Genomic DNA, 12,668 nt, shown 5'->3' with positions numbered 1-12,668 from the left:
GATGAGAGAGAGAGAAGTAGGTAGATAGACAGATATTGATATACAGTATAGATATTGATGAGATTGAGGGGATAGATAGATAGATAGATAGATAGATAGATAGATAGATAGATAGATAGGTGGGCATCATGCCACTTCTCAGTCTTCTCCAAGGTAAAGGTACCCAGCTGCCTAAGCCATTCCTCAAGAGCTTGCCTTGCTGCAAAGACATTCCAGCTTGGCACTCTCCTTCGACCAAGGATGGTGTTAGGGCAAAAGTTTTCCCCTTCTCCTTTAGCCATTTGCATACATAGTGGAAGCCAACCAGGTTCTGTATCGTCATGCCATGCAACCACAGGCTCACAATGTATCAGTTTACCATGCAACCATTGTAGGCGCCAAGGAAGAAAACCACAAACGGCAAGCTTGAACCCACAACGGAAAAGACACCAGCACGGGGCACAGTGAGAAATAGACATAACAAGAACATCAGCGGCAAACCCCTTGTGATGTTCCAGGTGTGAAATATCACAAATGCAAACCATCATCAGAATAGAAACTACATTTGCTGTAGTATGGAACCATAAATGCTGAAGAAAGGAAAGAGGTGGGTGAAGCGATTGCTTGTTGCGGCCTGAAAAGCTTTGTGCCATCTTGATTCTGTCTTGGGTCAGTTCTGTTTAGATTTATTAAGCACCAAAATTACCAATGTATTTTTATACATTGCCGGCATATTAAAAAGCTAATCCATCCTCTCTGCGAATCCTATTTCTGCCACATTCCCTTTTAAATGCCCATTAAATGCCATCTCCTCTAGCAACTAGTAGTGCCACCTCGGAATCTTTTGCCCAAAATCTGCCAGTTTGGTCAAACTCCTAAAACTGAATCATACAAGTCATCAGATTTTTTTGCCCAAACTATTAATGGCCTGCTATTAAAGTTTATTAATCCTGAATTAAGTAGGAAACCAGAATTAGCATTTTATTGCATCCATTTATTTATTTAATGCATTAAGTATAAAATCAGAATTAGCATTTTATTGCATCTAGCATTTGAAGAAAGACATTGGCTAAATATATATATATACAGTATATATATATCCCTTCTCTTTTGTACATTTTTATATTGGACTGCATCTCCCAGCATCCCTCACCTTTACTTATGTTGGCTAGAGCTGCTGGGACTTGCAGTCCAATAACCTTGGCGGAGATTTGGCTGATGCAAAGCTAATGGAACGTATCCCTTGAAAGGGACAGCTTGAGATATTGGGCGATGATGTTTGTGGCATCGGTGGGGCCCTCCAGGACTGCAACTCCCAGCATCCCTCACCATTACCTATGCTAGCCAAGGCTGCTGGGATTTGTATTCCAATAACCTTGGCTGTTGCAAAGCTAACGGAAAGCATCCCTAGAAAGGGACAGCTTGAGATGTCAGATGATGGAGGTGGAGAGAGGTACCAGGACTGATCTTTTGGCTTCCACCTGGTTTTGGGCATCATGAATCTCGGGCATCATGGCCAAAAGTCATGGGAGGTTTTGGGGCATTGGGTAGATTTATGGTCCTTGTATGGTCCCATGAGATCTAGAAGGCCACAGGTTCTGCCTTGTACGCACAGGGACATGTGCCACCCAGTTGTGTCATCAAGCGGCAGGGCAGAGAACAGGCTTCTTTCTCTCCGAATCCTTGACCGTCGCAGTCACGGCGTACATGGCGATGCCGCAGGTGTTGGTGCCACGGTGCAGACGGAAATACCCCTAAGGTGAGACGAGGACAGGTTAGACAGGGCAATGCCACCCGTTTGCGTATTCAACTTCTATCACATTCTTGGCAAGATTTGTCCAGAGTGGGGTTGCCATTGCCTTCCCTTGAGGTGGGCATCATGGCCAAGCAGGGAATTGTACCCTGGTCTCCAGCGTGGCAGTCCGATACAAACTGCTATGCCATGCTGGCTCTCATTTGCTCTAAGACTCGTTTATTGGTATAGTAGTTTCAACATTGGACTCCGGGAGACCAGGGTTCGAATCCTTGCTCAGCCATGGTAGATAAGTCCTGCTGTCTCAGAGGAAGGCAAACCCTTTCCGAAGGAAGCTTGCCAAGAAAGCTTCAAGATAGGGTTGCCTTAGGGTCACCATAAATCCTAAACTACTTGAAGGCATGTAGCGTGTCTCATTCTGTGGCTATAAGATATCCTAAATAGCATCTCCTAAGCTGCGTCGCCCTGTTTTGGTTGGATGTTTTGGGATATCATAACTCCTGTCCCCGATCCCAATGATTTTATAATTAAAGCCCGACTCACTTGTTCTCCCCAGTGCTCTCCCCATGAATTTTGGATGATCCAATATGGTCCGGTCCAGGATCCCCGCCGAGATTTGACTGCAGAAAAAGGACAAAACAACAAATCCAAGTGTCGCTTTGCTGGATCAGGCTAAACGTCTCCTATCCTTGCTTAGTCCCAGAGGTAAGTCTTCTTCTAAATGGGGAGGTTTTCTTTAGCTGTCCTAGATCAGGAATTGGGAACGCTTGGTCCTCCAGATGTTACCGGACTCCATTTCTCATCAACCCGCAGCAGAATAGTCTGTATTTTGGGATGATGAGAGATGCAGTCCAACAACGTCTTGCTTTCCGTTTCTTGGCCTTCCAAATGTGACTAGGCTCCATTTCTCATCGACCCGCAACTGAATTGTCTTTAGTTAGAGATAATGAACTTTACAAACTTAGGGATAATGAACTTTGCAAACTTTACGGCGCCGGGTTTCTTTTTGCTGCCAATGGATGCCCCTGAGAACTTGCTTGCATAGATTTGGGGTCCATTTGGCTGGATCTTGCTCCCCAAGATCCCTTTCCCCTCGACCCCATGAAGACCTTGTCCGCTCACCTTCATTGAAGCCCACAATGACCCCGACGTGATCCAGGTGATCTGGGCGGCAGTCCTGGGAAGGTCTCCGGAGGATGCCCTTTTTATAATTCTGGCGGAGAAACGGAGAGAAACCTAGGAAGTCAATGGAGCCTTTGCTTGGAAGGGTCTTGAAACCGAAGTCTCCAGTTTGCATGGGGCAATTCCAGCTAGGAAAAATGGGTGCAACTTTTCCAGTTTGGGAAGGTTCAGCTCTGGGCAAGACGCAAGGACTATGCGCGGGTCTCAAATAGGAGAGCGACCGCTTCTTAAAATTGGAAAGGTTGAATTGATTTGACATGTCCTTTAAATCTCACGCCGTCTCACCGCTGAAGCTTTGGACCCAAATCTGCCAATGGGATCAAACTCCTAAACGTTTCCCAAAGAAGTTGAATCGCGCAAAGTCAAGGGATTTTTGTTCCAATGTAAATTTTAATAGTCTGCTTTAAAGTTTATTAAGACAGAACGAAGTGGGAAACCTGACATTTGTGTTATCGCATCCGGCATTTGGAGAAAGACAGGGGCTGATAAAGAAATATATTGTGGTGAAGTGAGACTTTGTTTTGCAAGACGATTCTATCCAATAAAGGCCATTAGTAAAAATAGGTGAGCAGGAAGCATGTTTTTGAATGTTCATTTGCTGTTATATTTGCATCCGCCCCTTGGCTCTAAGAAGGCATACATTTATGCATACATAAGTTTGCAACCCTACAAAGCACCCACCTGAAGGACCTTCATGTTGAACAACGCTGTCACCGGCCCTTGGGAAGCCACAATGCCAGCTATGTCTAGGAGATGAGAGAGAGGCAACGCAACGGTTATTAAATGTTATTAAAAGAGAGAAGAGCCTTAAGAGTTAGCCAGGGTTTTGCCCTAGAAGATATTTCCTTGTGTGGAAATCTTAATCACGTTTTAATAGTAGTTGTGCAATTTTCACGGGATAAACCCCGTTTAAACTTGCAATTTTCCCCTGTGTGATGAACTCCTAAGAAGCCCCATTCCTTCATTTATTAATAGCTCTTATCAAGCCTCCTTGCAGATCAGGGCAGCGATATGGGAACCATGCAGCTCCAGATGTTGGACTGCAACTCCCATCGTCTCTCACACTTGGCTGTATTTTCTAGGCACTGCAGAGCAAAATCCAGAAGGCTACATGACTTCTAGTCCATTGTATTTGCAATCACTTACATTTTTCATCCCTGGGGAGGACCTCATAGCCGTAGATTGGGGTCACTTTTTTCCTCCGGTGTTCCTGGCAGGGCTGGTTTCTGCCCACGTAGGGGTACAGGACGCTGCTCGATAGCCCCCCTGGAAAGCAAAGTACTGTACAATGGTTAGTGACATACAGAGATGGGCATTTTTATGGGCACGAGTGAGACAGAGTCCTATCGGAGACATGTCTGTGGGAATAAGAATCGAGCATTTCCAAAACGTCCGTATCCATTAAGGAGCTGCTGTTATGTGAATTAGAAGGCATTCATGGTTGGCATCCATGGTTTTTTGTGGGTTTTTGAGCTTATGTGGCCATGTTCTAGAAGAGTTTACTCCTGTGTTTTGCCAGCATCTGTGGCTGGCATCTTCAGAGAATGCTGTCATGGAAGTGAGTAGGGTATATATATATATGTATGTATGTGTCTATATGTATGCATGTATACACACCCCACTCTCCTCCATGCCAGCATTCTCTGAAGATGCCAGCCACAGATGCTGGTGAAACGCAGGAATAAACTCTTCTAGAACATGGCCACATTGCCCCAAAAACCCACAAAAAAGCTGCTGTTATGTTATTGACCAGTGCACAACAGCACCTATGTGCATAGTCTTGTTGCACATCAGGGCATCATTGATGCACATCAGTAGAGCCCAGTTTGCATTGGGACGCTCTTCCCGACGCACCTTTATGCATCTTTGCAACAACTGGATTTCTTTCCCTTCCCCAGGTGAAGCATACTCCCTAAGCTGCTGTCATAGGAGTTTATCACACCGGGGCTGATTTTAGCATTAAAGAGAGATTAAAGTGCATTTAAAGCATTCTGCAAACGAAGCGGAAATGGTGAGTAGTTGCATCATTGATTATCACATCAAACAATGTTGGAAATGCATTGTCGAAAGTAAAAAGATGCACGTTAAGGCCTCTTTGTGACCACTTTAATGGCGAGTTTTGTGCGACGCCGCGTGAAACCGTTACACATAAATATGCAATTTTGGGGGCATATTCATGGGATAAACTCTCAAACTCAAACGTATTGCGTACTGGAATAAACTCCACATAGGGCATGGTTTCCAGGCCTGTCACCATTTTAGTCGCCCGCCTCTGGACACACTCCAGTTTTCTATATGTGGACATTTATGGATAGATCCAGCTCTTGACTACATTGAACTTGAGAAAACCCACAAGTTTTCTTGACCTTTTGGGAAGAACATCATGTAAGCTGCCTCCAGGTCCTACAAGGAAAGATGGCATTGGAATCTAATTGATAAACCTAGAGAAAGAAAGGAGACGAGTGAGAAGCCAATACATACTGTTTTTGAATACAGCCAGGAGTCCGTCCCATACAAAGCCCCCCTGGCAGCCTGTCTTCTTGTAGGCGCAGTCTATTACCTCTGGAAGAAAAGGAGAAAGCCTGGTGAAAAGGGAAACCCAATCCTGGAAGGAATAGATCTTTCTTTCGAGGCTTTCCAATCATCCAGAGCCCCTGGCTGTGCTTTCGTTGTTCCGAACCCAGAGCTAATGTTGGCGTTAGGGCTAAGCCATAGGAAGGCCAGGGCCAAACCCAACCTTGCTCCTATATCCTCCCATGCCTACCTTGCACTGAAAGGTTTCGTGGCACATGCTGGTGGATGTTCCACAAGGCTTCGATGTTGGAGACAGTTGCAAAAGCCCAGCAAGATCTGCAATCTGGTCCCTGGGAGGAGAAGAAGAAGAAGAGGTCAATGCGGTTCAGTGCTTTCAAACTTTGATCCTCCAGGTATTTTGGATTTCAACTCCCAGAAGTCCCAGCCAGCTTGGCCAATGGTCAGGAATTCTGGGAGCTGAAGTCCAAAACATCTGGAGGACCAAAGCTTGGGAACCACTGATGTGGCCCCTATTCCATTATCTGTAGTGAAGCCAAGACTCATAGGGTTAGCGTGACATGACCTTTTCGTTGCCAGAGACAGTATCATCCACAGTTTCTGACTTATGGTGACTGTAAGGCGAATCTATCATGGGGTTTTCTTGGCAAGATTTCTCCAGGGGAGGTTTGCCATGGCCTTCCCCTGAGGCTGAGAGAGTGTGACTTGCCAAAGGGCACCCAATGGGTTTCATGGCCGAGTTAGGGATCAAACCCCGGTCTCCAGAATTGTAGTCCAATGCTGAAAACACTAAGCTTGGGGTCTCTATAGACTCAGGACTTCATATAGGGAAGCTAATAATAATAATAATAATAATAATAATTATTATTATTATTATTATTATTATTATTATTATTTATATCCCACTCCTCTGAACAATTGAAATGGCTTACATTAAAATACAATATCAATGCAATGTAATATAATAACATTACAACGCTATCCCTCCCTAATCTTCCCATCAGTAATAATAAAATACAATTAAATTATCAAACAACCATTAATAATTAAATCATTAACAGTAGCCAGAGCAAACTAGGCGTTCGTCAGCAACCAGTCACAGATTGTTACGATGATGGACAGAAACATCCATTGACTGGCAATGCTACTATCTGGACTACAACTAGATGGTGATGATGGGTGCCAGAAGATTGGTGAATCGATCCTGATCAGTGTCCGATCAAAAATCGAACCCTGGTCTCCAAAGTCGTAGTCCAACACTTAAACAACTATGCCACCCTTGCCATACCCAAAGTATAATGTCCCATTTCCGAAACCTCTCTGGGGTGGGTGCCCTCTTTTCCCCAGTACCTTGCAAGCCTTTTCCATCCTTACCTGGTCTTTCACCGCTGAGACGGCGCCTGCCTTTCTCCAGTCGCAGGATTGAGATATGGATTTATTTGCAATATTTCCCAGGTTGGGGTAGCTCAACTGTTTCACTGGTGGCGCTGGTGAGGGAAGAGACATGCCATACATCTTTGCAAACTCATGTTCTAGAGGGGGAAAGAGGAGGCAGCAGTCACCATGCCTTTTGCACCAAGAACGCCAACTGCATCAAAATATACACAGCCGGCATCCATTTTGCATACAGCGACAACATGAAAATGAACACTGTCACCATCCCTTTTGTGCAGAACGCCAATGACATAGACACAGATATATATACACCCCACTCTCTTCCATGCCAGCGTTCTCTGAAGATGCCAAAGCCACAGATGCTGGCGAAACGTCTGGAATAAACTCTTCTGGAAAATGGCCTCTTAGCCCCAAAACCCCACAAAAAACTGAATGCTGGCCATGAAAGCCTTTGATTTCACAATGGAAATATCATTTACATAATATGATAATGCATCTAATTGTAAAGTAATACAAATATAGACACAGACACACAAACAGACACAAGTCTAGGTCTTAGCTTCGACTTCTCCCACCCATTTGGATGTATTTGGGAACGTCTTGGAAGGGAATGTCTGTCAAAGGTGATGATTCTGTTACTATAGCTCCCATCATCCACAATAGGATGATGTTGAGAAGGCTGGTGCTGCAGAGGGGGGAAAATGCACTGATTCCTTTTGTTTCTTTTTGATTCCAAAGCATCTTTTGGAGTTACCGAAATACAATCCCTGAAAGCCAGAAGAAAAGAGGAGGGATATCCTTGTTGCAAGAGAAGTTGGAAAAAGCAAGGTAAGGAGTAAGGCTGAATACCTTGCAAAACTATAGAAGTCTGTAACATTGAGCCATGGCAGTTAAAGCAGTATCAAACTGCATTATTTATATTAACAATATTTGCTCAACTATTAGGGAATATATATGTTAAGAAACAGCCACTAAGGGCCATTGGTTTTGTAAAAGACCCGTTCCTGGCAGAAGTGAAAAGGGTTATAATACTCCTTTTTTCAGCATTTTTACCTGTCAGGTCGCTGAAGCGGGTGATGCCATACTGGGCAGTGCCCAGCTCAGACACCTGCAGCACATGGCTGACTTCCAAGTTGCGCATGAAAACCTTGAAGCGACGGTGTGTCTCTGGACAGAGAGAAACGAAGAGTGTGTTTGTGCATGCAGTGAAACACAGGAGAAGGTTATCATTGTAGACTTATAATTTCATGCGTTATATTAGGAAAGGGCTTCTGGAGAGCAGCGTCCGCAGGTTGGAAATGCTGCCGTTTTGGACTCTGGCTTGCATGATCCAAAACAGTGTTTTCTGGGCCAGCAACAACATTTTCTGTTTCCCAATGCTGCTTTCTATGCTGGTTCTTGGCATGGCTATGCCAAGAGCCGGCATGGCATAGTGGTTTGAAGGTTAGACTATGACTTTGGAGACCAGGGTTCATTCAATTCCCCGCTTGGCCATAAAACATGTAACCCTGGGTAAGTGACACTTTCTCAGCCTCAAAAGGAGGCTGTCCGACAAACCTCCTTCGAACAAATCTTGCCAAGGAAATGCTGTTTTCCGCACAAAGCACTTTTCCGTGCAAACGTTCGGCATACAAATAGTGTTTAAAAAGAGGCACATCTGGCAGGCACCAAGTTGGCAAAGGCTGGCATTTGCATGGCGCCCTGTTTAGTTTTTAGTTCTAGAAGGAACGTCAGATGATGTCTGGATTTATCATCTCCAGAAATAAAAGCCAACTTCAACTATATTCCCCAAAACCCAGTACAAACAGAGCTTACCTTCTTGGCTTTCGTAAGTTTTGTTGAACTGTCTCATAAAATCCTGAAACATCTGGACCATTTGAGTCTGTAGGTAATGCAAAAAGGCAGGGAGGAAGCTAGTTCATCCAAGATACAGAAAGCATCACAAACAACCTCCATTTTAACCTTCTCTGGAACTGGGGGCAGTTGCCACATTTCTTTCCACCTCCGGTTCCTTTTATGACTGCTCAGATAGCACTCATTTTAGTGCATGCCCAAAGCCAGCGTGGCACAATGGTTTGAATGCTGGACTACAACACCCCGCTTGCCCATGAAAGTGGCCACCTTCGGCAAGTCACACTCTCTCAGCCTCAGAAGGAGGCCCTGACAAATCTCCTCGGAACAAATCTTGCCAAGAAAAGCGCAGGATGGGTGCCAACTTAGGGCTGCCATAAGTTGGAAACCAAGTTGTCGGAGTGCCTTCGAAATGTATTTGGCTCACAGCAACAAAGGCGCACAACAATGAATGCTGAGATACCCTAAAGGCATTGGACCCTGCCTGATCTTGGAAACGAGGCAGGGTTAGCCCTGGTTAGTCCTCGGATGGGAGACTGCCAATGAATGCCAGGTGCTGTAGGCTCGATTTCAGAGGAAGGAACCAGCAAAACGACCTCTGGATATTCCTTGCCTGAGAAAACCCTACAAAGTGTATGGGCTTTGCCCAAAGTCAACAGGCAACAGACACACAGAGAGGTGCCAGCTTCATTTTGGATTGTCTCATCGTGGTGTTTTCTTGGTGAAAGATGTTCAGAAGTGGTTTATCGGTGCCACCTTTGGTGCAGGACTAACCAGCGTTAGCAATGGTGCCACTGATTTGAGAAATCCTCTGTCAGTGTCACTCCACCACTAAGGCTGGTGCCCAGTATTGGCTTGGCACATTTAATCTGGCTCCTCAGCAAAAGCTTATCTGACATGGGATGCCCATCGGCACCATTGCTCCCATCAACACGGCCTCTTGCCTCCCAGGAGTACACAAACCCATCACCACGGGAAAGTAGTGCCATGGTTTGTTCTTGGTCTTGCGTTCCTTCAAGTCATTTCCAACTTATGGCAACTCTAAGGCAAACCTATCATAGGTCTTTCTTGACAAGTTTCTTCAGAGGAGGTTTGCCATTGCATTCCTCTGAGGCTGAGAAGGTGTGACTTCCCCAAAGCCGCTCAGTGGGTTTCATAGCTGAGCAAGGATTCAAATCCTGGTCTCCGGAGTCATAGTCCAACACTAAACCACTATGGCTCTCAGTGCCATGATGGATAGACTCAATCTAGGAAGCCACCCACAGCCCTGAGTTTGCAAGACCTGAGCATACTTCTTGATAATAGGGTCAGACATAGAGGTCTTATAGAGAATCATAGAGTTGGAAGATACCCCCAAGGATCATCCAAGCCAACCCCATTCTGCCATGCAGGAACTCACATTCAAAGCACCCCAAGAAATGGCCATCCAGAACCTATTCCTCATTCATAGGGTTTCCATAAATTGAAGTCAACTGGATGAAACAATGGCAGTGGTACCACCACTAATGCTTGTTAGTACTTCGCAGAAGGTAGCATCGGTAAACCACTTCTGAACGTCTTCCACCAAGAAATCCCTATGATTAGACTTCTGCCTTTCCACCCTCTTCCCATTCTTCTGGCGTTTTCTTACCATGATTAAGTTTGGAGGCAGGGCGGCCTGGACCTCGGAGGCAGAAATCCATACCCCGCAAAGCATGAAGCAAAGGGGAAAGGTAGCCGGCCACATAACGGGTGCTGCGTCTTTGGCCGTGGTTAGGAGCGAAAGTAGTTGCAAGTGTTGGGGAACGAAAAGAGAAGATGCTGGAGGGGGACGGCATCCGGTGGAGTGGAAACCACAGATGGAGGAAGGTGTAGGGGGTGGCGGTGTTATATTGGGAGGCCGAGGTTGTGAGAAAGAGTGCAGTGAACACCACAAGAGGAGGTGGAAAGCCCTCAAAACCTGGTGTAGTTTTTGAGCATGCATCACATCAGAGTTGCAAGAGATCCCCAAGGGCCATCCAATCCAACCCATGCAGGAAGACACCATCAAATCACTCCCAAAAGCCGGCCATCCAGCCTCTGTTTAAACGCCTCCAAAGAATATGCTCCAAGGGAGCATATTCCACCGTCAAACCACTCTTACCCTCTGGAAGTTCCTCTTAATGTTGACCTGGAATCTCTTTTCCTGTAGTTTGCATCCATTGCTCAAAGTCCTATTCTCTGGAGCAGCAGAAAACAAGCTTGCTCCATGTGACATCCCTTCAAATATTTAAAGAGGGCTATCATATCGCCTCTTAATCTTCTCCTCCCCAGCTTTATGGTTTCCAGACCTGTCACCATTTTGCTCATCATCCTTTGGACACGTTCCAACTTGTCCACATTCATCATGAATTGTGGTACCCAGAACTGGACACAGTATTCCAGGTGAGGCCTGACCAAAGCAGAATAGAGTGGCACTATTACTTCCCTTGATCTGGACAATGTACTTCTATTGATACACCCTAGAATTGCATGGCTGGTTCCATCCTGTGGACTCCTTGGATTTGTAGTTTGGGGAGATACAGACACATTGTGGCATAGTGGTTTGAGCATCTGAAGTATGATTCTGTAGACTAGGGTTCAAATTCAGACTCAGCCACGTATATCCATTGGGTGAGCTTGGGCAAGTCACACTCTCTCAGCCTCAGAGGAAAGCAATGGCAAACCCCCCTCTGAAGAAACCTGCCAAGAAAACCCCAGGATAGGATCACTTTTGGATTGTCATAAGTCAGAATCAGTTTGAAGGCACACGACAACAGCATTCTCTGTGTGGGGAAACAGCATTTTTCTGTGCAGAACATCCTATTCCTATGCAGAGGCAATGCTGTTTCCTAAAGCTGTCTCCCGCTCCATACATGCTGTTATCTGTGCAAAACCAAATGTTGAGCCGAATAAGTCCTGAATTGCAAAACGTTTTCAAAGCCTAGACTGCTATTGAGCCTTCATTGCCATTCACCATCGCTGTTCTGCACCTGCATATGGATTGCTGCATGCGTCAAGTCTTTCCTTTAAAACAAAATACTCTATTCATGTGATGTATGCTTTTATAAAAATTGGGAACCTGGGTTTGCACCCTTTCCACCTCCTGACATAACCACAAAGCCCACAACTGTGTGCTAGATTCCAAACCCTCGGCCGGCGCATGGGTCTGTCTGGAGGCTTTGGGCGCATCCCACACATCCATCCCACATTTCCTCTGGTTCCTTGGCATGGTGCCCCCGTTCCCCAGGGTTTGGCCTTGAGGGATGTTTGGCCGGCCTGGCAGAGCTCCGCTTGGCGCTGGCCCAAGGAGTGATCTGTCCTGCCGCTCGGCTCAGCCTTGGCAGACCAACAACTACTACTATGACACCCCGATCCTTAATGAAACCCTTGGTAAAATGTTCTCATTTATACACAGGACGTATCATGCCAAAACAACAACAACAACAACGATCCAGGGAGACTTGGCACAAAGAAGCATGAAAACAAGGGGAAGGAACAACAGTCTTGGATACACAGATGGCATCACATTGTTGGCACAAATGAGCAAAGACGCCAAATGCCTCCAAGTTGCAATTGATTTATGGAATAGGGTCAATCTTTCAGAGGGTTTTCTTGGCAAGTATCTTCAGAGAGGGTTTGCCAAGGCCATCCTCTGAGGCTGAGAGAGTGTGACTTGCCCAAGGCCAGCCGGAGTGTTTTTAGTTAAACCTTTATAACGTTCTCATTTATACACATCATGCAAAACAACAACAACAACCCAGAGAGGCTTGGCAGAAAGAGGTGTGATGACAGGGGGAAGGAACATGAATGTTTTCAGATATGCAGATGGCATCATGTTACTGGCAAAGACTCCCAAAGAGTAGTGATATACGTTTAGAGCTGTCTTGAGCATCAGTTTTGGGAGAAAGGAGGCATATAGCCAGCCTTCCACCTTCGAAGGCACACAACATTTTCTATGCCGAATACGTAATTCCTA

The 12,668-nt window shown here is 45.6% G+C and overlaps 1 protein-coding gene across 1 annotated transcript; it reads right to left on the bottom strand.

Moving 5' to 3' along the window:
- Positions 1–1,083: 1,083 nt before the first annotated feature.
- On the bottom strand, positions 1,084–10,674 carry CTSW (cathepsin W). The gene is made up of 11 exons (XM_042439859.1): positions 10,323–10,674; positions 8,657–8,723; positions 7,895–8,008; positions 6,821–6,978; positions 5,679–5,778; positions 5,396–5,476; positions 4,061–4,180; positions 3,596–3,660; positions 2,855–2,945; positions 2,276–2,352; positions 1,084–1,733 (listed from the first exon to the last, which is right to left on the bottom strand). The coding sequence occupies exons 1-11, from the start codon at positions 10,653–10,655 to the stop codon at positions 1,620–1,622; spliced, it is 1,320 nt and encodes a 439-aa protein (XP_042295793.1). The 5' UTR covers positions 10,656–10,674; the 3' UTR covers positions 1,084–1,619.
- Positions 10,675–12,668: the final 1,994 nt, after the last annotated feature.

This window comes from Sceloporus undulatus, chromosome 9 (genome assembly GCF_019175285.1).
Source record: "Sceloporus undulatus isolate JIND9_A2432 ecotype Alabama chromosome 9, SceUnd_v1.1, whole genome shotgun sequence".
NCBI lineage: Eukaryota > Metazoa > Chordata > Lepidosauria > Squamata > Phrynosomatidae > Sceloporus > Sceloporus undulatus.
The sequence above is the reverse complement of the archived record's forward strand: the minus strand, read 5'-3'. Positions and strand labels throughout refer to the sequence as shown.